At 51.4% G+C, this 25,487-nt stretch overlaps 1 protein-coding gene across 1 annotated transcript; it reads left to right on the forward strand.

The window, feature by feature from the left end:
- The first annotated feature begins 8,977 nt into the window (after positions 1 to 8,977).
- Positions 8,978 to 24,824, forward strand: HVCN1 (hydrogen voltage gated channel 1). Its single transcript, XM_015415738.1, has 6 exons — positions 8,978 to 9,032; positions 16,283 to 16,524; positions 18,105 to 18,209; positions 20,332 to 20,563; positions 21,281 to 21,393; positions 24,468 to 24,824. The coding sequence occupies exons 2-6, from the start codon at positions 16,321 to 16,323 to the stop codon at positions 24,534 to 24,536; spliced, it is 723 nt and encodes a 240-aa protein (XP_015271224.1). The 5' UTR covers positions 8,978 to 9,032; positions 16,283 to 16,320; the 3' UTR covers positions 24,537 to 24,824.
- Positions 24,825 to 25,487: the final 663 nt, after the last annotated feature.

A 25,487-nucleotide genomic window follows, 5' to 3' on the forward strand; every position in this document is an offset into this window, starting at 1 on the left:
AACCTGTCTTCATAGGGAAAGTGTTCCAAGTGTTCGATCAATCTCCTTAGAAGTCTTCGTTGGAGCCAAAGAACAAGATGCCTTAGTTGTATATGGTAGAATGACAGAGCGGTCAGCACATGGGGGCAGCTCTGAGGTAAAATGGGATCCTGTAAATAAAGCATTTGTCTTCTCTTAAACATAAATAGAGTTTGTAAGTAAAACAGCGTAACAGTTTCTTTTCTTTTTTAAGTACCCATAGGTACACTTTTTTATTTTTTTTAATCTACAACAAACAAATCTACACACTACAAACAGACACTACTACACATAACATATATACCAAGAGTGCAGTTACATTATATGCTTATATGCAATTACTTAATTAATAAAAACTCTATATCAAATACTTTCCATTCTTCTATCTTCTGTGTTCTCAAGTCCATTGCACTGTCAGCGTAACAGTTTCTGTATGGTTAATAAGCGTAATGGTTTCAGATTGGTGTACAGTTCTTCTTTATTTGAAGTTCCTTAAACAGACCTAGCTATAAAGGCTTATTTTCTTGCTTGCCACTTAGGCGAATGACTTGAAGAATGCTTAATTTTCTGACTTCCCACTTAGACTCATGACTTCTGCACAGAACACAGATTCCTCTCACATTCCTCTCACATGCTACAACACCTCGCTCAATCTCTTCTGTCCACACACACTTCCCTAACTGTAGTTGTCTTTCACAACGCAAGGCTTCTCTGCACCACCCAGTCAACTCCACCCCCTAGGATACACTACTGTCGGATCATAACACACTTCAGTCACCCATCCGACCCCCCTCTTTCTTACTCTACAGACCTGCATGCAGTTTTCAAGGCAAGAGATGTTCAGAGGTGGTTGGCCATTGCCTGCCCCTGCATAGCATCCCTGGGCTTCCTTGGAGGTCTCCCGTCTAAGTACTAGCCAGGGCCAACCCTGCTTGGCTTCCAAGATCTGACTGATTATTGATGGTTGATGGGCAGTAGACTTAGGATGGACAAAAGCAAATGGTTAAAACATGGCATTCGCTGCCAAAAGGTGTAGCGATGGCCACAGGCATAGGTGGCATTAAAAAGGGATTAGACAGATGCATGGAGGAGAGGTCTATCAGTGGCTGTTAGCCATGGCAGCTAAAGGGAACCTCCGTGTTCAGAGGCAGTCAGCCATTGAGTCCCAGTGCCAGGAGGCAACACCAGGGGAAGGCCTTGGCCTCTCTGCCCTGTTGTTGGCCCTCCAGAGGAACTGGTTGGCCACGGTGTGAGACAAGATGCTGGACTAGCTGGACCCTCACTGGTCTGATCTATCAGGGCTTTTCTGAGGTTCTTCTCAGGGGAAGGCCTCGGCCTCTGTGCCCTGTTGTTGGCCCTCCAGAGGAACTGGTTGGCCACTGTGTGAGACAGGATGCTGGACTAGCTGGACCCTCACTGGTCTGATCTAGCAGGGCTCTTCTGAGGTTCTTCTCAGGGGAAGGCATTGTCTCGAGGAACTGGCTGGCCACTGTGTGAGGCAAAATGCTGGACTAGATGGGCCCTCCCTGGTCTGATCTAGCAGGGCTCTTCTGAGGTTCTTCTCAGGGGAAGGTCTCGGCCTCCATGCCCTGTTGTTGGCCCTCCAGAGGAACTGGTTGGCCACTGTGTGAGACAGGATGTTGGACAAGATGGACCACTGGTCTGATCCAGCCAGGGCTCTTCTTATCCTCTGAGTCCCAGACCCAGGAGGGAACATCAGGTGAAGGCCTCAGCCTCCGTGCCCTGTGGTTGGACCTCCATTGTGTGAGACAGGATGCTGGACTAGATGGACCCTCACTGTTCTGACCCAGCAGGGTTCTGATCAGGGGAAGGCCTCGGCCTCTGTGCCCTTTGGTTGGACCTCCAGGGGAACTGGTTGGCCCCTGTGTGAGACAGGATGCTAGACTAGCTGGACCCTCACTGGTCTGATCGAACAGGGCTCTTCTGATGTTCTTATCAGGGGAAGGCCTCAGCCTCTCTGCCGTGTTGTTGGCCCTCCAGGGGAACTGGCTGGCCACCGCGCGAGACAGGATGTTGGACTAGATGGACCACTGCTCTGATCCAGCAGGGCTTTTTTAATGTTGGCCGTCCACAGGAATTGTTTGGCCACCATGTGAGACGGGTTGCTGGACTAGATGGACCACTGCTCTGGTCCAGCAGGGCTCTTCTGACGGTTCTTGTGAGCTGCCGCTGTGTACCTTTGCAGGCTGTGGAGGTGGCCGTGGTGTGTTTCAGCAGCTGAATCTGCTCCAGCTGGACTGTTGAGAGGAGGCTTTGGGGCTTATTGACTCCTGCACCAGATCCGGCCGAGGAGGATGTTTCAGTTGCTCCGTGCAGCGCTTTTGCCAGATCCTTGCTGATAAAATCTTTCTCATCCGGCCTCGGAGGCCAGGTTAATTGCAGATCGGTTGCCTGGGGGTGAGAGGCCCCTTGGGTAGGAGGGAAGTTGACTGAAAGGTATTGGAGGCGGCGATCATGCCTCTGTCAAAAAACACTATTCGTGCAAAGGAGGACCGTAAGCTTATGAACCTGCCTTACACTTGAGTCAGGCCTTTAGCCTATCAAGGTGTTCTCAAGCTGGGCCTTGGTCGTGGTTTCAGACAGAGGGGACTCAAGTTGCATTGCTGGGTGATCTCCCTTGTAAACGGCGAGGCGCAGCGGTTCCCATTTCACTGTGTTAGATCTCTTAGCCGCCGCTGATATGGTCAGTGGTGTGATCTTATTGGACCATTTAGAACACAGTTTTGGGGTTCTGCGGCGGATTCATTCTCTTCTGTGAGAGCAGAAGAGGAGGTTGGGGGACGGGACAGGATGGCTCTCTTGAAGTATTTGAAGGGCTGTCAGGGAAGGGCAGGGAGCTGCTCCTGCTGGCCGCAGAGGAGAGGACTCGCAAGAATGGGTTTAAATTAAGGGCAGGAAGGGACCGGATGGATCTTAGGAAGAACCTTTTGACAGTCAGAGTTGTGCCACAGTGGAATCTGCTGCCCAGGGAGGTGGTGAGCTCCCCCTTGCTGGAAGTCTTTAAGCAGCGACTGGACAATCACTTGTCAGGGATGCTCCATCCTGCATTGAGCGGGTTGGGGGTGGGGGGTTGGGGGTGGGATTAGCTCTGTGCTCCAGCTCTGTGCTTCAAGGACAGAGCCGGTCCCTCAGGGAAGTGGAGTCACCCCCGTGGGATCTGACATGTGCTCAAAGCTTTTTTTGTTCCCTTCTGGTCTTGAGCCTTTCCTCTGGACGGGGAAATGTCCCAGAGTCACCGTGAGAGACGGTCACCTTTGGAGTGTGGTCCCTCTGGAGAATGGTTAACCCGGCGGAATCCTTCCGGGAGGCTGCGGATAAAAGTGGCTTGTTTAGAAAGACGTGCCCAGGCCGTGGAGAGGCACGAAGCGGGCTTGTTTGGAAATCTGGCTAAGGAACAGAAGAGAGAGGGGAAAGTCCTCCTTCGCCTTGCCTCCCCCACCCTCAACCCCCCCCCCCCGTGCATTTTAGGCAGAATCCCCTGGGAAGCTCCTGCTGACTGGCCTAACCGGACAGAAGGAGAGCTGGGTTGGGCAGTGTAGCAGATCTACAGCTTTCCACCATTGCTTCGGCAATTCTGTTTTTTTCTCCTTTTTCCCCACTGGGGAACCAAAGTGGCTTATGCTGTTCTCTCCTCCTCCTTTTTCTCCTGACGACAACCCTGCGTGGTAGGCTAGGCCGAGAGTGTGTGACTGTCTTGAGGTCACTCAGCGAGCTTCCACAGCACTGGGGGGATTTGAACCTGGGGCTCCTAGATACCAGCCCACAAGTCTAGCCACTACGCCAGCTCTCCACTGCATTGCTTATTTATATTTTAGTTACCCTTACACCTCGCCGGTTTGGAGAGCCAGTTTGGTGTAGTGGTGGAGTGCGCGGACTCTAATCTGGGAGAACCGGGTTTGATTCCCCACTCTGCCACATGCAGCTGCTGGTGTGACCTTGGGTCAGTCCCAAGTTCTCTCAGAGCTGTTCTCTCAAGGGCAGTTCTTGGAAGAGCTCTCTCGGCTCCGCCTACCTCACAGGCAGTGAGTGAGTGTGAGCCAGCTCACAGTTTTTTAGCCTCTGGCTCACACATTTTTTGTCTTAGCTCAGGAAGGATGGCTCCAGAGCAAACTAATTGATGCAGTAGCCAAATCGCTGGCTCACAACTTTAAGGCCAGTAGCTCACAAAGTAGCATTTTTTTTGCTCACAAGACGCCTCAACTTAGAGGGAGCACTGCTCACCAGGTGTCTGTTGTGGGGAGGGGAAGGGAAAGGAGTTTGTAAGCCACTCTGAGACTCCGAGTGAAGGGCAGAGGTATAAATCCGATCTCTTTCTCCTCCTCCTCCTCCTCTTCTTCTTCTCATCTTTCTCACTGAGTGTTCGTTGGTTGTACACAGGGGTCATTTCGTAGAAAAAGAGGTGCAGGAGCTCATTAGCATGGCTTATTTGCATATGCCACACCCCCTGACATCACCGGAAGTGTGTCAGAAGGCAACACCCACCGCTTAGGCTCCACTTGACTGTTTTGGATTGCTAGCTGTTGGGGGGGGGGGAACGTGCAGATCTGTCCTCGCAGAGGAGGGAGAGCTGGTACCTGAATAAAACTTGGTCTTAAAGGCGCCACTGGACTGTTTTGGATGGCTAGCTATTTTTTGGGTGTGTCGGCAGATGGGGGGGGGGGGAACGTGCAGATCTGTCCTCGCAGAGGAGGGAGAGCTGGTAGAGCTGGTACCTGAATAAAACTTGGTCTTAAAGGTGCCACTGGACTGTTTTGGACCGGGGGGGGCGGGGGGAGCTCTGCAACTTACCTGGCTGCTTCTTGCTCTGACTGAGGGCTGCTGGGAGCAGGGGGTGGAGCTTGTTGCATGTGCCCGCCCCCTGGGCTCTTTACTCCCGGAGCTCCGCTCCTGTGCGCTCCTGCAGGGAATGAGCCCTGGTTGTACCCATTCTGTGACATGGCAAACAGTTCCGTGGGCTTCTGTAGGCATGCAGGTGTCGGCTTGTTCTCCGGAGTGGGTCTCCTTGGCAGGGCTCTGCGGGGGCTCCCTTGTCCCACTGGAGCAGTAAATGCTCTTCCAGCCCTGCCCTCGACGGCTCCTTGAGCACGGCCACGAGCAAGCCTTTCCGACCCGCCTGAACTTCCCGCCCTCCCCACCCGCCACCCCTGTGGGCATCTGCCTGCTGGAGGGGTCCTTCTGCCGCTGTTTTCCGAGTCCTTCTGCAGACAGTTGAGGGGGTGGATCCAGGGCATGGCCAAGCACTGTTTCTCTGGGCCTGGGGCAAACCGGGAATCCCATCCAAGTATCTGAAAGGCCGTCATGTAGAAGATAGAGCAGGTCTATTCTCTCTTGCTCCGGATTGCAAGACCAGATCTGACGGGTGGAAATTACGAGGGAGTCGTTACCGGCTAAATATCAGGAGGAACTTCCTAACTGTGAGAGTGGTTGAGCAGTGGGACAGACTGCCTCGGGAGGGGGTGGATGCTCCTTCGCTGGATGTTTTCAAGCGGAGGCTGGACGGCCATCTTTCGGCTCTGCTGTAGGGCTCTCTTTCGGCTCTGCTCCTGCAGAGTGCTGGGGGCTGGACTAGATGACCTGTAAGGTCCCTTCCAACTCTAACATTTGATGAGTCTATGATTCTATCCCACGTATCCTCTCTCATAAGCCCTGAAAGAGACATTTCTGTTTTCTTTCTCAAATGACAACAAAGGAGGGCGCTTTGCATGGAAGCTCACAGTTCGAATAAAACTCTGTTGGTCTTGAAGGTGGCCCTGGACTTGAACTTTGTAAAGGGGCCTGATCGTGGTTTATTTCAGGGTTCCCCAAGGTGGGCGCCGTGGCCTCTGCCGCCACCTTTTCTGGCACCTACCAAGTGTTTTTAGAAAGTGGGTGGGGCCAGGTGGGGCTTTGGTCATCGAGTCTTTTGAATGGCCACTGGAGATTCGATTGGCGGTGCAGATTTTTTAAAATGTTCCTTCGGCAGCAGCTTGCCACCACAGCACAAGGGCCAGTTTGGTGTAGTGGTTAAGAGCGCGGACTCTAATTGTGGAGAACCGGGTTTGATTCCCCACTCCTCCACTTGCAGCTGCTGGTGTGACCTTGGGTCAGTCATAAGTTCTTTCAGAGCTGTTCTCTCAGGAGCAGTTCTCGAAAGAGCTCTCTCAGGCCTACCTACCTCACAGGGTGTCAGTTGTGGGGAGGGGAAGGGAAAAGAGATTGTAAGCCACTCTGAGATTCCTTTGGGTGGTGAAGGGCAGGGTATCAATCCAATCTCTTCTCTTCTTCTTCGCGGTGCAGCTGGGGCAACCATTTTGTGGCTGGTTCCACCTCCCATGGCAGCTATTCAGTCAGTCAGTTTATTATTACAGTCATCGACCAGTGCATACCAATTTGAAAGGCAATGTAGAAAAATTCCCGACAGTATCCTAGCTGGTATGTGGCAGCTATTCTATTGCAGCTATTTTGTGGCTGTGCCCACGATGCTACATCACAATCCCAAAGGTGCCTGCAGGCTCAAAAAGGTTGTGGATCCCCTGGTCTTATTTATATATACCTTGTCTTTCTCCCCAATGGGGACCCAACGCTGTTTACATTACTCTCCTCTGGTTGATCTTCACAACATCCCTGTGAGGTAGGTTAGCCTTAGTGTGAGTAGCTGGTCCAGTAAGCTTCCATTGCAGAGTGGGGATTTGAATCTGGGTCTTACAGTTTCTAGGGCTACGGTGGTTCAGAGGTTAAGACGCTGAGCTGCAGACCGGAAGGTCTGTAGTTTGGCTAGTTCGAGACCCGAGTGCCGCGTGATGGAGTGAGCTCCCGTCTCCAGCCCCAGCTCCTGCCAACCTAGCAGTTCGAAAGCAAGAAATTGTAAGTAGATAAATAGGTACTGCTTTTGTGGGAAGGTAACAGCATAACGTGTGCCTCGGGGACCCAACACTGTTTACATTACTCTCCTCTGGTTGATCTTCACAACATCCCTGTGAGGTAGGTTAGCCTTAGTGTGAGTAGCTGGTCCAGTAAGCTTCCATTGCAGAGAGGGGATTTGAATCTGGGTCTTACAGTTTCTAGGGCTGCAGTGGTTCAGAGGTTAAGACGCTGAGCTGCAGACCGGAAGGTCTGTAGTTTGGCTAGTTCGAGACCCGAGTGCCGCGTGATGGAGTGAGCTCCCGTCTCCAGCCCCAGCTCCTGCCAACCTAGCAGTTCGAAAGCAAGAAATTGTAAGTAGATAAATAGGTACTGCTTTTGTGGGAAGGTAACAGCATAACGTGTGCCTCGGCTTTTAGTCATGCCGGCCACATGACCACGGGAACGTCTTCGGACAGCACTGGCTCTTCGGCTTGGAATTGGAGATGAGCACCGCCCCCTAGAGTCGGATTCGACTGGCTTTCAAGCAAGGGAGACCTTTAAAACCTTCAGTCACCGTTTCTAGGCTAATACTCTTAACAGCTCCACCACGCTGGCTTTGGTCCTGAGCTTGCAGCCCAGGCCAGGACGGCTCCCCCAGGACTGCCTGTATCTCTCCCCCCCCCCTCCATTGCTTAGGCCTCGGTCAGGCGATTGGCATGGGAATCGTTGCGTCTGAAAAGTAGACATTGGGGGTTTGTGCCAGTTTGGAAGTGATTTACAAGCAATTTGAACTGTGTATAGCAACATCCACGCACCCGGGCGTGTGTACCAAACAGTCCTCCTCTGAGCAGTGTCAACAGAGAGCCGGCTGCTTTGTCTGTGCCGAGCCCGATCCGTTGCACCCTGCGCCAGATTGAGCGAGTCCCGTTCCCCATTCATAAAAGTGCCCCGAGCGAGGCGCTGCCCCTCAGATGGAACCGTCGCCTCCAAGCAAGGTCCTGCCCTGCGCTCTCCTGTAACTCGACGTCCGTCCCCGCCTGTGGTGAGGTGAGGCTAAACCGAGACGGGACGGGCTCTGCTGCCACGTGATGCCCGCCTGTGCCCACAACAAACGTGCCGCGGCTTTCACAGCTGGGGATGTTTACTATAATCAGAACCAGAGGGCTTTTTCCTGCCCCCCGCCCCCCATGGCTCATTCCTTCGGGACGCTGGGACCAGCCAAGGGTAAGGGGGGGGGGGTCTGGATGTACCATCTTAGATCAGAATTAAAATTAAAAGAATTCTGGCCTAAACATTAGGAAGAACTTCCTGACAGTCGTAGCGGTTTGGTGTCGTGGTTAAGTGCGTGGACTCTAATCTGGGAGGATCGGGTTTGATTCCCCACTCCTCCACATGCACCTGGCTAGATGACCTTGGGCAAGCCGTGGTTCTGTCAGAGCTGTTCTTGAAAAAAGAGCAGTTTCTGTCAAGAGCTCTCTCAGCCCCACCTTACTTCCCAGGGTGTCTGTTGAGGGGAGGGGAAGGGAAAGGAGTTTGTAAGCCGCTCTGAGACACCTTTGGGTAGTGAAGGGTGGGGTCTAAATCCAATCTCCTCTTCTTCTTTTTCCTCAGTGGAACAGGCTTCCTCGGGAGGCGGTGGGCGCTCCTTCTTGGGAGGTTTTCAAACAGGCTCGACGGCCATCTGACAGCAATGCCGATTCTGTGAACTTGGGCAGATCGTGGGAGGGAGGACAGGAAGGGTTGCACCAATGCTTACTTCTCGTGGCCCTTTCTGACACGCCCGGGGAAATGCAGATCACCACTTTGGGGTCAGGAAGCACTTTTCCTCCAGGCCAGTTTGGCTGGAGATCCTGGAGGAGTTCCCCCCCCTCTCCTGGGCATGGGACAGGGGTCACTGGGGGAGTGAGGGGGTTGGAGCCTTGGGGGTCCCTTCCCACTCTCTGTTTCTTCCTGCACTGTAACAGCAAGACACTGCATTTTGCATAAGACGGGACAGGAAACCTCAGAGACCTGTTTTCTCCTCCTGAAGCAGGCCGTAGAACGGCAGTGTTGCTGCCGGTGGTTTTTCAACCGCCGCTCTCCTGTCTTCAGGGTTATTTCTTTGCCGCAGCCGAAGACAGCAGACACCCTGCATGCAAGCAGAGAGAAAGAGAGACCGAGGGTGGTAAAAGGTAAGCCGGGAGAGGTTTTGTGGAGGAATTTTCTGTGTGTGAGTCTAAGGGAATAATGCTCCCCTTGTGGGTAGGCAGTGGTCCTTTCCACATTTCCCTGCTGCTCCGGATTTTCTCAGTGTTCGGGTTGAGGCAATTTAAGTCCAAGGCAAAAAATAAAAAATAACCCCGGGGCAACAGGAGGCTGAAACTGGGCTGACCACTGAGGAGAGGGAATGTAACGCAGATTGGGGGGAAACCCCAGAATAAAAAGGTTGAACTCAATTTTAGTGTGGATTTTGGGGGTGGGGATGTGGATTAAAAAGAAGGTTGCATTCGATTTTTAGTGCAGAATTGCTTGGAGGACACTATAGTGAACATGGATTACAAGGAGAATGCAGAAAGGCCCTGTGGCCACCAGTGTTCCCTCTAAGCTGAGCTAGTGTGAGCTAGCTCACAGTCTTTTAGCCTCCGGCTCACACATTTTTGTCTTGGCTCAGGAAGGATGGCTCCAGAGCAAACTAACTGATGCAGCAGCCAAATCGCTGGCTCACAACTTTCATCCTGGTCGTTCACAAAGTAGAATTTTTGCTCACAAGACTCCACAGCTTAGAGGGAGCATTGGTGTCCACTGCTAATGGCATATACCTGTTACTTTGTCCAACTGTCCCGAGGTCACAGAGGAAGCGCCATAGCAGAGCATAGCTTTGAGCTGGGCCCGAATCCTACTCCCTCTGCACCAGAGCAAACTGGCTGGTTTTTTTTTTTAAAAGCGTATTTGGCATGCATGATCTAAATTCTAAAATGTCCCTGCAGGGTAGGTCAGTAGGTTTACCCCCCCCCCATCTTGCGTAGCACAAGGAGAGCCCTGCTGGGGTCGACCATCTAGTCCAGCATCCTGTTTCCCTTCAGCATCCGTGTGTCAAGCCCCCCTTGGCAGGCCCACAAGGAAGTCCAGGAAAACACCAACCAGCCTTTAGTAAAATGGATGCTGTGGGTCAATGCTCCCTCTAAGCTGTAAAGCCTTGTGAGCAAGAATTCTACTTTGTGAGCTCCTGGCATTAAAGTTGTGAGTGAGCGGTTTGGCTACTGCGTGAATTAGTTTGCTCTGGAGCCCTCCTTCCTGAGCTGAGACAAAAGTGTGTGAGCCGGAGGCTAAAAACCTGTGAGCTGGTTCGCACTAACTCAGCTTAGAGGGAACACTGGCTGTGGTACGTCTCTCTGGGCGGCTGATCTCAGAGCCACATGAGCGAAACATGAGCAGCTGACTGTATACAAGAACTGGTTTAACAGGCAGGCAGGTGCCGAAGAGGTCCTTCAGAATTTCCCCCTGCGTGACTCTGTGAATTTTTAACTGCTCCTGTGACATTACTGTCGTCACGCATCGAGCACACACTCGTTTTTTAACAAGCAACAGCCAGTGCACGAGAACCTGCAACTGCACTGTGAATTCCCAGCTTTCGTTAACTGCTGCTAGTATCCGGGGCTGGTGGAGGAACATGTCTCGGTGCTGCCCACACACAATGAAACTGTGTCTGTGCACAGCGATGTCATGTTCCTTCTGCGGATGAACTCCTTTCGTCCTTTCTCTCTCTCTCTCTCTCTCTCTCTCTCTCTCTCTCTGCTAATGCGAGAGCGTGGGGCTGCCCACGGGCGCTGATTTGATGGCAGTTTTAGAATTAACTTCACACGGCGTGTGATTAGCACACGGGACTCGCTGCCACAAGATGAGTCGATGACCATTTTCGTAGAGGGCTTTCAGCAAGGATCGGTCACTTGCAGGGGTCATTTCGTGGAAAAAGAGGTGCAGGAGCCCATTAGCATAACTTATTTGCATATGCCACACCCCCTGACATCACCGGAAGTGTGTCAGAAGGCAGCACCCACTGCTCAGGCTCCACTGGACTGTTTTGGATTGCTAGCTATTGGGGGGGGGGAACGGGCAGATCTGTGCTGGCATAGGAGGAAGAGCTTGTACCTGAATAAAACTTGGTCTTAAAGGTGCCACTGGACTGTTTTGGGGTGGGGGGGAGCTCTGCAACTTACTTGCCTGCTTCTTGCTCTGACTGAGGGCTGCTGGGAGCAGGGGGTGGGGCTTGTTGCATGTGCCCGCCCCCTGGGCTCCTTACTGCCGGAGCTCCGCTCCTGTGCGCTCCCGCAGGAAATGACCCCTGGTCACTTGAGAGCAGCGAGGAGAGTTGGATAGAAAAACCCGCACAGAGTGAGAAGACAGGTCGAGATGGGCAGCCGTGTTAGTCCGTTGGTGGCAGGAGAAAAGAGCAAGAGTCCAGGAGCACCTTCAAGACTTGAAGAAGTGAGCAGCGACTCACGAAAGTGCCCACCCTGCCACAGATTTCCTTAGTCTTTAAGGTGCTCCTGGACTTTTGCTCTTGCCTACCGCTCCGCATACCAGGGCAGTGTACTTCCGAGTGGCACAAGGCGGCCCTTGCGCTGCAGCCCCCGTTGTTAGCGTCCCAGAGGCATTTGACGGGCCGCTGTTCCAGGCAGCGTCTGGGACTAGATGGGCCTTGGCCTGGCCCAGCAAAACTGAGCCCGAGTTCTTGCATTGGTTGAATAGTAGTAAGGTCAAGGTTTCCCTGGCTCGAAAGCCAGTCGAATCTGACTCTAGGGGTGCGGTGCTCATCTCCGTTTCCAAGCTGAAGAGCCAGCGCTGTCCGAAGACGTTTCTGTGGTCGTGTGGCCGGCATGACTAGATGCCAAGGCACACGGAACACTGTTCCCTTCCCACCGAAGCCGTACCTATTTGTCTGCTTGCAATGTCTTGCTTTCGAACTGTAATGTATGGCGGTCTGTAGCATCAGTCGTCCTGAGTGGGCGGCTGGGAGTGGAGTGGTTCTGCATGCGATTCATGAGGGTGCTTGAAGAGAGGCAGAGAACCAGGGATCGGGGGAGCCTGTCAACTTTCCAATCGGTTTCTCTTGTTTGCCCGGCCAGTGTGTGAACAGAGCAGCCAAGGTCAGCTGTAAAGGGAAACAGAGGCGGGGAGGATCGCCAGACAACTTAGTGACAGGATGTGCGTCCCTCTGTTCCATCAGTCAGTCCTCACTTTTCCACAGCTATGTAGCCCTGCTTGCATGGAGGGATACGGAGACTCATCCTTGCGCCTTCTCAATAATTTCTGTGCAGTGTGCCTCAAATCCTTGTGCGCGACCCAGACACGGGAATGTTTTCTGCCTCGAGCGTGCTTGCTTTCTGAGAGTGGGGGCCATAACCAAAGCCCCAGATTCAGATCTTGCACCCCTACTCCTCACTCTCAAACTAAAGAGCCAGTTTGGTGTAGTGGTTAAGTGTGTCGACTCTAATCCGGGAGAGCCGGGTTTGATTCCCCACGCAGCTGCTGGTGTGACCTTGGGTCAATCATAAGTTCTCTCTAAGCTGTTCTCTCAAGAGCATTGCAGTGTTCCCTCTAAGTTGAGTTAGTGTGAGCTAGCTCACAGTTTTTTAGCCTCTGGCTCACACATTTTTGCCTTAGCTCGGCAATGACGGCTCCCAAGCAAACGAATTCATGCAGTCACCAAATGGCTCCCTCACAATTTTAATGCCAGTCGCTCACAAAGTAGAATTTTTGCTCACAAGACTCCACAGCTTACAGGGAGCATTGCTCACAGGTTGTCTGTTGTGTGGAGGGGAAGGGAAAGGAGATTGTAAACTGCTCTGAGTGAAGGATGGGGTATAAATCCAATCTCTTCTCCTCCTCCTCTCAGCTGTTCTCTCAAGGGCAGTTCTCGAGAGAGCTCTCTCAGCCCCACCTACCTCACAGGGTGTCTGTTGTGGGGAGGGGGAGGGAAAGGAGATTGGAAGCTGCTCCGAGACTCCTTCGGGTAGTGAAGGGCGGGGTATGAATCTCTTCTTCTTCTAAACAAAGGCCCAAAATGTCATTCTTTCATGAACCTTCCTTTTCTTATTTAGCACGTTTGTCTGCTGCGTTTCCATCCACAGAACACCCACCCAAGGGGCTTCACGTTCTGTACAAACATGCAGTAATCAGCAAGGCGGGTGTTACTGCTGTTTTGATTGTGTCGTGGGGCTGAGACTATGGCGTCCCTCTCCCCAGCTTCTAGAAAAGGGCATGTGTGGAGTGCAGTACCGTTGAGACCAGTGTTCCCTCTAAGCTGAGTTAGTGTGAGCTAGCTCACAGTTTTTTAGCCTCCGGCTCACACATTTTGTCTTGGCTCAGGAAGGATGGCTCCGGAGCAAACTAATTGATGCAGTAGCCAAATTGCTCGCTCACAACTTTAATGCCGGGAGCTCACAAAGTGGAATTTCTGCTCACAAGACTACAAAGCTTAGAAGGTGCGTTGGTTGAGACCTCTGGGTAAGCCACCGTCCTCTCAGCTTCCTTCCGCAGGATGGCAGATGAGAACGTCGGCTTCCCTCTTCCAGACAATTAAAATGTGGCACAGAAATTCAGGGGTTCTGTATACTGCTCCCTCTGGTTGCAGACCCAGGAGGAAAGCAGCGTCCTGGATCTGCCCATCAGGCTGTGTGTGTGTGTGTGAAGTCTGCTTTTCGCTGCGTGGAGCTGATTCTGCTGTGGCTGACCCCCAGGGTGGCAAAGCTGTCCCCCCCCCCGCCCTCCTCCTGTCTTGACTCTTGAATCATAGAATGTTAGAGTTGGAAGGGACCTTGCAGGTCATCTAGTCCAACCCCCTGCACTCTGCAGGAGCATAGCCAAAAGATAGCCCTACAACATATCCGAAAGATGGTTGTCCAGCGAACGTAGGTACCTCTAAACATGAGCCTGCAGTGCGATGTGACCGCGAAGACAGCTAATGCAATCTTAGGATGCATTAAGAGAAGAAGCCTTGTGTCCAGATCATGGGAGGTGGTAGTTCCGCTGGGTGGGATTGCTAATTCTGAAGAGTCAGGATTCAAAATGATCTAGATAGGCTGGAACAGTGGGCTGAGACAAATGAAATGGATTTCAATAGAGATAAGTACCTACACTTAGGTACAAAAAATCAAAGGCACAGATATAGAATGGGAGGGACTTGGCTTGACAGCAGCACATGTGAAAGGGATCTAGGTGTTCTGGTTGATCACAAGCTAAACATGAGCCAGCAGTGCGATCTGACTGCGAAGAAAGCTAATGCAATCTTAGGATGCATTAAGAGAAGCCTTGTGTCCAGATCACGGGAGGTGGTAATTCCGCTCTATTCTGCTATGGTCAGGCCTCACCTGGAGTCCTGTGTCCAGATTTGGGCACCACATTTTAGGATGGATGTTGACAAGCTCGAGCGTGTCCAGAAAAGGGCAACCAGGATAGTGAGAGGGCTGGAATCCAAGTCTTATGGGGAAAGGCTGAAAGAGTTGGGTCTGTTTAGCCTGGGAAAGAGAAGGCTTAGAGGGGACAGGATTGCAGTCTTCAAGTATCTGAAGGGCTGTCATGCAGATGATGGAGCAGATCTATTCTCTCTTGCTCCAGATTGCAAGACTAGATCTAATGGGTGGAAATTACAAGGGAGTCGATGAAAACATCCAGCAAATGAGAGGTACAAATGCGTCGCCTAGGTGGCTCTCCGTGGAGCCTTGACAGGCTTTTTGGAAGGGAAAAAAAATTGAGATTTTTGGGGAAACTGAATTCCATGACAGTTATCAAATTTTAGGCCAGTACAGAGTGATCAGCAACACATATGCATCAAGAAACAAACCAGCATGATAGCATCCAGCAAATGTATGGCCCTGGTGACATTAGCTCCATAACTCCCTTATTTAACTGAACTGCACTATTCAGAATTTTCCTCTGCATAAGGACTAGAAACTTGCTGGGTTTTCATGTGGCCCATTAACTCTTTGGCGGGCTGCTTCGTGGGCTTCCGTGCTGCACAGCGCACCTTCTCAGGCGGGGTTCCCCAACGTTTCTGAGCCTGTGGGCTCCTATGGGATTTGGAGGCAGGGTGGCAGGTGCCAATGCTCCCTCTAAGCCATGGAGTCTTGTGAGCAAAAATTCTACTTAGTGAGCAACTGGCATTAAAGGTGTGAGCCAGCGATTTGGCTGCTGCATAAATTGGTTTGCTCTTCTGGAGCCATCTTCCCAGAGCGAAGACAAAAAGGTGTGAGCCGGAGGCTAAAAGACTGTGAGCTAGCTCACACTAACTCAGCTTAGAGGGAACACTGGCACGTGCCACTACAAAATGGCTGCCACAAGGTGCAGAGCCAAGCACCCACAAAAGAGGAAATGGGATGGGGAATAGAAACACATATATGAAAAAGTACAAATATTTATTAAGGTGTACACGTGTTAAAACTTTCCTGATTAAAAATTGCTTTGTCTAAAATCAGACTGTAAAAGCTTGTCCACTTTACATACAAATGATGGATAAAAACTTTACAACCAAAGACCCTAAGGGCCTTCCTCAGTGGTCACTATTATCTATATATTCTGGTCACTATTATCTATATATTCTAGACACACATTCAAAGACCTGTTACAGAATTCTAGTAGCCATATAATTAAACCAGATGTTGTTTCCTGAAATTGTTCAAAGAAAAATAAAGGGGGGGGGAGAGAAACATCTTCATTATTTTGTCCAAATGTATAAAGGAAACCATTATTAAATTAAAAAAAGATTCTATTAAAGAAACACACACACGTGAAGGAGAATAACACGCAAGGGAGGAATAACATGCAAGATCTTCAGGGTATGCTTTAGAGATTCATATATACCGTGGGCCAATGTTCCCTCTAAGCTGTGTAGTCCTGTGTGCAGAAATTCTACTTTGTGAGCAACTGGCGTCAAAGTTGTTGTGAGTGAGCTATTTGGCTACTGCACAAATTAGTTTGCTCTGGAGCCATCCCTTCCTGAGCGAAGACAAAAATCTGTGAGCCGGAGGCTGAAAAACTGAGCTAGCTCACACTAACTCAGCTTAGAGGGAACACTGCTGTGGGCTAGGACTCTTTCAGAGAGGTGGCTTGATATTACCTGCCTCTGCATCCTAGCCCTGGTATTCCATGGTCCTGCCTCCACAGCGACCCTTCTGGCTTTCCTGAGGCACATGGGCAAGTGCCCATGGGGACCACGTTGGAGAACCCTGTTCTAAAGGTCGATGGGGGGGGGGAAGCAGGCACTATTGTTCGTGCCACGTAGAGGCACACCCGGGACAAAACCAATTCTCACCCCACCATTTGAACAGCAGAAGAACACAAGTTTCTTTCACGGTGCTGTTCCCTGGCAACTACCAGGCGTTTGGCTGGTCCTGTTCTGAGCCTGTGCCGTTTTTTCTTTGGGGGGGGCCCCTTTCTCCTGCAGCTTGTTTCTCCCAAGTGATGCTCGTCTAAGCGAGGGCGATGTCTGCCTATCTGAAGCACTTCACGGTGGTGGGTGACGATCCTGCGCAGTGGAACAATGACTACAAGAAGTGGGAGGAAGAAGAGATGGAGGAGGAGAGCGAAGGGAAGCCGGCCGAGTCGGCCATCAAGATGGACCCGGCGCCCAGGCCCCCCACTTTCCGGGAGGTGATGAGGAAGCTGTTCCAGTCGCACCGGTTTCAGGTACGGGTGTGTGTGTGTGTGTCCGTCCGGAAGGCTTGATGCCTTCACCAGACTGGGACGCATCCCCCCCACATCGAGAATGGGCCGTTTCCTTCTGTGACCCTTCCTTGAAAAAAACTCAGCAGCTTCTCCTGGCGGGGAGGGATCTCACTTGAGCTTCAGGATGACCCTTCGCCAGACAGGGAGTCGCTCAAGACCAAAGAGTGATGAACACACAGAATTCACTGCCACAGAAGGTGGTGGCGGCTACAAGCATGGACGGCTTCTAAAGGGAATTAGATAAGCATATGGAGCAGAGGTCCATCAGTGGCTCTTAGCCACAAGGTGTAGATAGGGGCTCTGGGGCAAGGGATGCTCTGTCTTCTTGGTGCTTGGGGGGGGGTCAACAGTGGGAGGGGCTTCTAGTGTCCTGGCCCCGCTGCCCGACCTCCTGATGGCACCTGATATTTTTGGCCACTGTGTGACACAGAGTGTTGGACTGGATGGGCCACTGGCCTGATCCAACATTGGCTTCTCTTACGTTCTCTTATGTTCTTAATCCTCCCCTTCCCACCAAGGTGTGCCTCACCGTGCAAGCTTTCCTCTCCTCTTCCCACCTGGCCAAACGACTCACCTCAGTCTGCCTCCAAGAGTCACATATGCCTAGTTTGTCCATGCAGGAGAATAAGCTAGTAGGATGGACTGCGGGGGGGGGGGGGGGGGCGACCCTGTACTTTGGAACATTCCCCTGCTTTTAAAAATCCCTCGCAAACAGCAAGCTAGCAGACAGGGACGGACTCTTTCTTCCTTCTGTGCTCGTTTTCTGTTTGCATGAGAGACCCTGTGCAACAACGAATAAAAATCGAAGCTGGGATCCGTCGCCAGCAGTCCATCCAACCAGCCCCTGGCACTCCTGCGATCTCATCCGCCTGCGTGGGTGAGCCTGGCCTTGGCTACACACCAAGGGGCTAGTCCCCTTGGCCGGAGGGCCTCCGTCCAGCCAGCAAGCGTGTCAAGGCCCCCTTTGGCCTTGAGTGCCCAGGAACAATTCAGGCACCCGAGACGGTGGCCCTCCTGGGACACACAGGGGATATCGGCACTCTTCCTCCTTCGCTGCACCTCTTCCCCTGCGGAGGAGTGTCGGGGCAAGGGAGTGTGGGGCACATGGGCCATAGGGGAGCTCTGTGGCTCAGCCCCACGGAGATCAGAGCTGGGAGTGGATCTGCTTGGCAGGCAGGAGGTCTCCGCTTCAGTCCTTGGCATCGCCAGTTCAGGATCAGGCAGTAAGTCCTGGGAAAGATCTGCCCATTGGATCCCGGAGAGCCACCAGCAGTCTGAGGAAACAGTAGGACCAGTGGTCTGATTCTGTAGAAGGCAGCTTCACGTGTGGGTCTCACGGCCACCCCAGGAGCCTATGGGGGGGGGAGAGTTTGTTTGAAACTTAATAAAATGCTGACAGTCCTCCCCCCATCTCTTCCCCTGTCGACATACTGAACTTGACTTCAACATCTGCTAATTCGTTCGAGGATTTAAAAAAAACAGCCACCCAAACACGCTTGCTTGAAGTTAACGCCCGGCTTGTTTTCCCCTTTACGGTCTAGATCTTGATTGTCTGTTTAGTGATCCTGGATGCCGTGCTGGTCCTGGGGGAGCTGCTTTTGGACTTGAAGATCATCCATCCGGACAAACACGAGATCGCGCCCGAGGTAAAGGGGGCCTGGGGGCTTGCGTGGTCGGGGCAGTGTGCGTGCGGCCGGCACAAAGCCCACTTCCACGTCACACGGGGAAGGGTAGCCCTGACCTGGATGGACCGGGCTAGGCTGGCCTCGTCAGATCTCAGAAGCTAAACAGGGCTGGCCCAGGTCAGCATTTGGATGGGAGACCCACCAAGGAATCCCAGGGCTGCTCCGCAGGGGCAGGCAGTGGCAAACCCGCCTCTGAAGGTCTCTTGCCTTGGAAACCCTACAGGGTTGCCGTAAGTCGGTTGTGACCTGATGGCACTTTCCACGGCCACCGCCGGGGATGGCGAGTTTCCAGTCCTTCATAGCTGCAGAGACATGACCGATGCCTCCTGAAATCTCAAGTCCGAGCGGTTTATAGAATCACAGAGCTGGAAGGGGCCATGCGGTCCGACCCCCTGCTCAGTGCGGGATCAGCCTAGAGCAGTGATGGCGAACCTTTTAGAGACCGCGTGCCCAAACTGCGACCCAAAACCCACGTATTGATCGCAAAGTGCCAACACGGCAATTTAACCTGAATACTGAGGTTTTGCTTTAGAAAAAACAACTCCTACATTAACTTAAGATGATCCAAACAAAGTAAGGAAAGCAATCCCAAATGCTCTCATTTACTTAACATTATTTGGCAGAGAATTCGACATTTTAACTTAAGATGATCCAAACAAAGTACATAAGAACATAAGAGATGCCAATGTTGGATCAGGCCAAAGGCCCATCCAGTCCAACACTCTGGGTCACACAGTGGCCAGAAATACCAGGTGCCATCAGGAGGTCCACCAGTAAGGAAAGCAATCCCAAAGGCTTTCATTTACTTAAAATTATTTGGCAGAGAATTCGACACTTTAATGATGGCCTGGGCCTGGCTGGGGCGATGGCACGCGTGCCCACAGAGAGGGCTCTGAGTGCCACCCGTGCCATAGGGTCGCCACCACTGGCCTAGAGCATCCCTGACGATTGTCCAGCCGCTGCTTAAAGACGGCAAGTGAGGGGGAGCTCACCACCTCCCCAGGCAGCTGAACGTGGTTTCCATGGGGGCGGGGCTTCGGTGTCACTGCCCTGCACAAGCAGAGTAAGTTATGCGGTCCAGCAAATGTTTGCTTGAGCTGCGTGATGTGCATAGGCTGCGGACGCTGACCTGGGTTTGCCTGGGGGTAGAGCTTTTCAAGCACGCGGTGTGTTGGTCTGCATCGGGACCCCGTGTTTGCCAGCCACAACCCAGAGAGGAAATAAGCAAACAAAGTATGGTACACGGTATATGGATATTACACTACACGGGGATTGTTACTGTGATAAGTGCGCTAAACTAAAGAATACAGTACTACAAAAATCAGAAAGTATATGCTGTTTAAATAAATTAAAGTGATTTGCTTTTTTTACAAAGTTGAAATACAAAAGTACAGTCAGTTTCAAATAAACAAGTGGTTTTTAACGAAGCAGATGATGTTGGTTTTTAACGAAGCACATGGTTAACGACGTGCCACAGAATGTCCTGTGTCGTTTCGACGTTCCTTCTTCTGAACAAGGTTCTATAGATAATTTCCATTTTTTCCTCTCATCTATAAGGGTAGAAATGAAGCCTGATGCGCACATATTTTTTCTTCATAGGTCAATAACAAAGCACAATTACTAGAAGAAAATTCATTTTGGGTGAGTTACAATCAAACGTGCTTTGTTATTGACCTATGAAGGAAAAACATGTGAGCGTCAGGCTTCATTTCTACTCTTATAGATGAGACAAAAAACTGGAAATTATTTATAGAATCTTGTTCAGAAGAAGGAATGTCGAAACGACACAGGATATTCTGCAGCACGTCGTTTACATCATTTGCTTCATAAAAACCAACATCATTTGCTTCGTTGAAAACCACTTCTGTTTATTTGAAACTGACTGTATTTTTGTATTTCAACTTTGTAAAAAAAAGCATATCACTTTATTTAAACGGCAAATATTTTCTGTTGTTTGTAGTACTGTATTCTTTAGTTTAGCGCACTTATCACAGTAGCGCACTTATCACAGTAACAATCACTGTGATAAGTGCGCTAAACTAAAGAATACGTTTCTGCCTTGTTGCCTCCGCTTCCCCGGCAGGTCTTCCACTACCTGAGCCTCTCCATTCTAACCCTCTTCCTGGTGGAGGTGAGCTTCAAAATCTTTGCCTACCGCCTGGAGTTCTTCCACCATAAGTTTGAAGTCCTGGACGCCCTTGTGGTCATCATTTCGTTCATCCTCGACATTGTGGTCCTCTTCCTGAAGCACGATTTTGAAGCGTTCGGGCTGCTGATCCTGCTGCGGTTGTGGCGGGTGGCCAGGATTATCAACGGTGAGTCCTGTGGCTGGAAGGGTGACCTTCGGCAGACGGAACTGTGTGCCCGGTTGCTCGGCCCGAGTGTGCCCACACCCCATGTGCAGTAGCTCCAAGGAGAGGTACTTCCATACCCAGCTGTGGGGTCTTGTGAGCAAAAATTCTACTTTGTGAGCAACTGGCATTAAAGTTGTGAGCGAGCGATCTGACTACTGCATAATTCAGTTTGCTCTGGAGCCCTCCTTCCTGGGGTAAGGCAGAAATGTGTGAGCCGGAGGCTAAGAAACTGTGAACTAGCTCAGCACTAACTCAGCACTGCTCTGGAGCCCTCCTTCCTGAGCTAAGGCAGAAATGTGTGAGCCGGGGGCTAAGAAACTGTGAGCTAGCTCACCACTAACTCAGCTTAGAGGGAACACTGCTCTGGAGCCCTCCTTCCTGAGCAAAGGCAGAAATCTGTGAGCTGGAGGCTAAAAAACTGTGAGCTGGCTCACACTGACTCAGCCTAGAGGGAACACTGCTCGGGTCTGTGATTCAGACTCCGCCTCTGACAAGTCTTGCTTTCCCGGTGGCGTCTGTTCCTCGTCTGTAAACCAGGCAGCCTGGCGATCTCCCTTTCCTGACGGCTGTGGGGGCTCGAGGTTTATAAAGCCCTTCTGAAAGGGGTCCACGAAAGGGGGTCCTTTGGGTCTGGCCCACAGGCCTCCATAACCATCTGCCCTCTGAATCCCTCCCCAGGAATCATCCTGTCGGTGAAGACGCGCTCCGAGCAGCAAGTGTCCAAGCTGAAGCAAGCCAACCTGCAGCTCACCACGAAGGCCCAGCAGCTGGAGAACAGCTGTGCAGAGAAGGTAAGAGCAGCCCCCTTGGCAGGCGCGGCCCGTGGAGACTCGATGCAGCGGGAGCCTCTGGAAGCCGGGATGGGAACAGCGCTCTTTGTTTAGTGTGGATCTCGGTGGCATCGCGTTAGGACTAGGCATGGTGGGATCTACTCTACCCTCTCTCAGGAGCCTCAGAGAAGAAACGAGGACCCCCCCACACACACACACCTTTTCCCCTGGCATGAAGTCCAGTAGGGAACAAATAAGGTAAAGGCAAAGAGCCAGTTTGGTCTAGTGGTTAGGAGCACGGACTCTAACCCGGGAGAAATGGGTTTGATTCCCCACTTCTCCATATGCAGCTGCTGGTGTGACTTTGGGTCAGTCACAAGCTATGTCGGAGCTGTTTCATCTGGAAAGAGCTCTCTCGGCCCCCACCTACCTCACAGGGTGTCTGTTGCGGGGAGGGGAAGGAGTTTGTAAGCCGCTCTGAGACTCCTTCGGGTAGTGAAGGGCGGGGTATAGATCAGATCTTTTCTTCTTCTTCCATTGGCTGCCCATCAGTTACCGGGATCAGTTTAAGGTATTGGGTATCACATACAGAGCCTTAGCGCCCGTTATTTGCAGAGCTGCCTCTTTAGTTCCTGTAGATTTTCCGGGATGTGTGGCTGTGGTCTTGGCATTGTAGAACCTGACATTTCACCAGTAACTGTGACTGGCACCCTCAGAGGTATAAACACAGAAAGATGGGAGTACTCTCTGTGTCAAGCTGCCCCTGTGCTCTGCCACGGCAATTCCGTTTAAGCCCTCAGGGACGTCTGCGGGTGCCAAAATCAACAACTGCCTTTGCCCCTGCGCTTTCTTGTTTTGCCTCCTCTCTTGTGGAATGGCCTGCCCGAGAAGCTCCGGAAAGCTTCCGCTCTCCTGGCTTTTTGCAAACTATGCAAAACTGAGCTATTCAAGAGGGCTTTTCTGTGCAGGTAAACTGGGCTGCACTGAACAAACCGGTTCGCAGACTTACCTGGATTGGGACTGTGGTCTATACTGCTGCGTAGGACTTACTGTCAGCAGGCTCCTATTTGTGCAATTTTGGGACCGCTTACTGAATTACATTAATATTTATACTTCAGTTCCTTCTGCTGGTCCTAGAGTCCTATAAGTAACATAAATACATACCAGGTGTGGAAGGGATTGCCCATAAATACAAACTGCACGAAAGGAATAAGCACAGCAAGAAAACAGGATGTGGTGGGTGATATCAGTAAACAGCCCCAGATTAACCAGGGGCTTCCCCCTCCCTCCTCCTCATCAGCTTACAGCTGCAAGACCTGCCTCTTAAAACAAGCCTAATGTGCAGTGAAAAGTGATCTTGAAAAGCAATGTGGTCCTCTCTGGGATGTACAGTTAAGCATGTCTCTAACTACACACAAGTCCAGGGGCACCTTTAAGACGAACAAAGTTTAATACTGGGTATAAGCGTTCGTGTGCATCCACACCTCTTCCGGTACAGAGAAACATGTCCTCAACTGTTACATGTAGGTGTGTGGGGGTTAGTTGCCAGGGAGGACTAGTTAAGAGTCAAGATGCATAAGTAACTGGGCGTTAAGCGTAGCTGAGATTGGGTTAAAGCAGTTGGTACGACCTGTGAATAGCAGCAAATAGGCATACCGATAATAAAAGAGTTAATAGAGGTGAGAACGAAGTTTGAGTCCAGTGGCGCCTTTAAGGCCAACAAGTCTTAGCATATGTAGTGAGATAACTGCAAGTCGGGACAATGGAACCCCCAGGCCTTGAGATATCAGGTTCTTATCTCACTACACTTCTGTTTGTTAGCTAATGCAATCTTAGGATGCCTTAACAGAAGCCTTGTGTCCAGATCATGGGAGGTGGTAGTTCCGCTCTATTCTGCTAGGGTGAGGCCTCACCTGGAGTCCTGTGTCCAGTTTTGGGCACCACATTTTAGGAAGGATGTTGAGAAGCTCGAGTGTGTCCAGAAGAGGGCAACCAGGATGGTGAGAGGGTTGGAATCCAAGTCTGACGAGGAAAGGCTGAGTTGGGTATGTTTAGCCTGGGAAAGAGAAGGCTTAGAGGGGACATGATTGCAGTCTTCAAGTATCTGAAGGGCCGTCATGTAGAAGATGAAGCAGATCTATTCTCTCTTGCTCCGGATTGCAAGACTAGATCTAATGGGTGGAAATTACAAGGGAGTCGTTACCAGCCAAATATCAGGAGAAACTTCCTAACAGAGTGGTTGAGCAGTGGAACAGTCTGCCTCGGGAAGGGGTGGATGCTCCTTCGCTGGACGTTTTCAAACGGAGGCAGGACGACCATCTTTCGGATATGTTGTAGGTATGTAGGGCTATCTTTTGGCTGTGCTCCTGCCGAGTGCAGGGGGTTGGACTAGATGACCTGCAAGGTCCCCTCCAACTCTAACATTCTGTGATTCTAACTCTTTTGTGGCAGTCTCGTCCACGTCCATTGTATTTGAAGAAGTGTGCATGCGCACGAAAGCATATACCCAGAATTAAACCTGTTGGTCTTGATGGGCTCAGACTTTGCTCTGTTGCTTCAGACCAACACAGTTACCCACCTGAATCTAACTACACATGAATGTGAGAAAGGGCAACCCGGGCATAGCAGCGAAGGGTGTGGATAATGCATGCTAGTTCTGCCTTGCTTTGGGGGAGCTGGGATGGACAGACCACAAGTTTACTGCGTCAGGCATCCCTGATAATGTCTAAAGGTCTGCCTGCCCCCATCCATCCGCTTGCGTCGTAGAGAGCAAACGGCTGTCAGGCAGTGTAATTTATAGAGTGGCTTTGTTCATTGTTGTAGCACATTGACACAGAAATGTTACTTTTTCTTTTAATCCCGTCCCAAATCCTCTTGATTTATTAACACAGGCCTGTTTTTCCTGTTCTGTCTCATCACTGTCATTTGAAAAACTGTTTAAAGTCTGCCGTGACCTCTGGGCTGAATGATAAAATGTGACGTCATTCGTGAAGCCACGGATGCAGCTGCGGGCTGGGGGCAGCGCCTCTCCCCGCGTTCCCGAATCTCAGCCGATGCAGAAACCTGATGGCCTTGTTTCTTTCCTTCTCCGACAGGAGCTGGAAATCGAGAGGCTCACCGATATCCTGAAGCAGCACGGCCTCATCGTCGAGCAGTCGCGGTAGGCGGCCGGATCCTGCCCCGGCCGTCTGCTCCGGGCCCGCGGACCAAACCTTCTCCCAGGCTGGGATGTTTTGAAGACCACCCTTTTTGTACATTCGCCGTGTTGGTCTGCAGGTGGAGCCGATCCTTCTGGCTCCTGGAGACATTTTTCGGTGTGTTGCAGAGGAGGCCTCTCCGGTAGGCAGCTGTAAAATAGGGCATGCTTACGCGGCCACTGTGCCGACCTTTAATTGTACAGTGGTATAGTTTAAAAAGGATGACAAATTATTTAATAAAGTCTGATCCATGTAGAAGAATGAGCCTGATTCAGAAGCGGCGGGCTACCATCCCCCAAAAGGGGAGGTCTGACGCAGAGAGAGGGGCAGCTGCCGGGGACTTTCTCCAGTCCTTTTGTTGCTGGGAGGGCTTCCTTGGAGCATCTGGAATACCGCTTCCCCCTGCAGGCCAGCACTCGCAGCTGTTCCCCAACTCATTTCCGGGCGGGGGGGGGGGCAGTGTTCCCTCTAAGCTGAGTTAGCATGAGCTGGCTCACAGTCTTGTAGACTCCGGCTCACACATTTTTGTCTTCGCTCAGGAAGGATGGCTCAAGAACAAACTGATTTATGCAGCAGCCAAGCCACTCACTTACAACTTTAATTCCAGTAGCTCCCAAAGTAGAATATTTGCTCACAGGACTCCACAGCTTAGAGGGATCATTGAGTAGGGCAGCGCAGGATGGGTTCCAAGCAATGCTCCCTCTGAGATGTGGAGTCTTGTGAGCAAGAAATTCTACTTTGTGAGTTACCGGCATTAAAGTTGCAAGTGAGCGATTTGGCTGCTGCATAAATTAGTTTGCTCTGGAGCCCTCCACCCTGAGCGGAGACAGAAATGTGTGATCTGGAAACGAAAAAACTGTGAGCTGGCTCACACTGACCCAGCTTAGAGGGAACACTGGTACCAAGTACCATCGTTAA

Source organism: Gekko japonicus, unplaced genomic scaffold (genome assembly GCF_001447785.1).
Source record: "Gekko japonicus isolate JY-2015 unplaced genomic scaffold, Gekko_japonicus_V1.1 scaffold5218, whole genome shotgun sequence".
In the NCBI taxonomy this organism is placed as follows: Eukaryota; Metazoa; Chordata; class Lepidosauria; order Squamata; family Gekkonidae; genus Gekko; species Gekko japonicus.

What these genes read in the sequence shown, in the direction of transcription:
- HVCN1 (XM_015415738.1), top strand. Translation starts at nt 16,321, where the DNA reads ATGTCTGCCTATCTGAAGCACTTCACGGTGGTGGGTGACGATCCTGCG. An exon ending in GGTGGCCAGGATTATCAACG is followed by an intron (nt 20,564 to 21,280) that starts GTGAGTCCTGTG and finishes ATCCCTCCCCAG; the next exon opens with GAATCATCCTGTCGGTGAAG. An exon ending in AGAACAGCTGTGCAGAGAAG is followed by an intron (nt 21,394 to 24,467) that starts GTAAGAGCAGCC and finishes CTTCTCCGACAG; the next exon opens with GAGCTGGAAATCGAGAGGCT.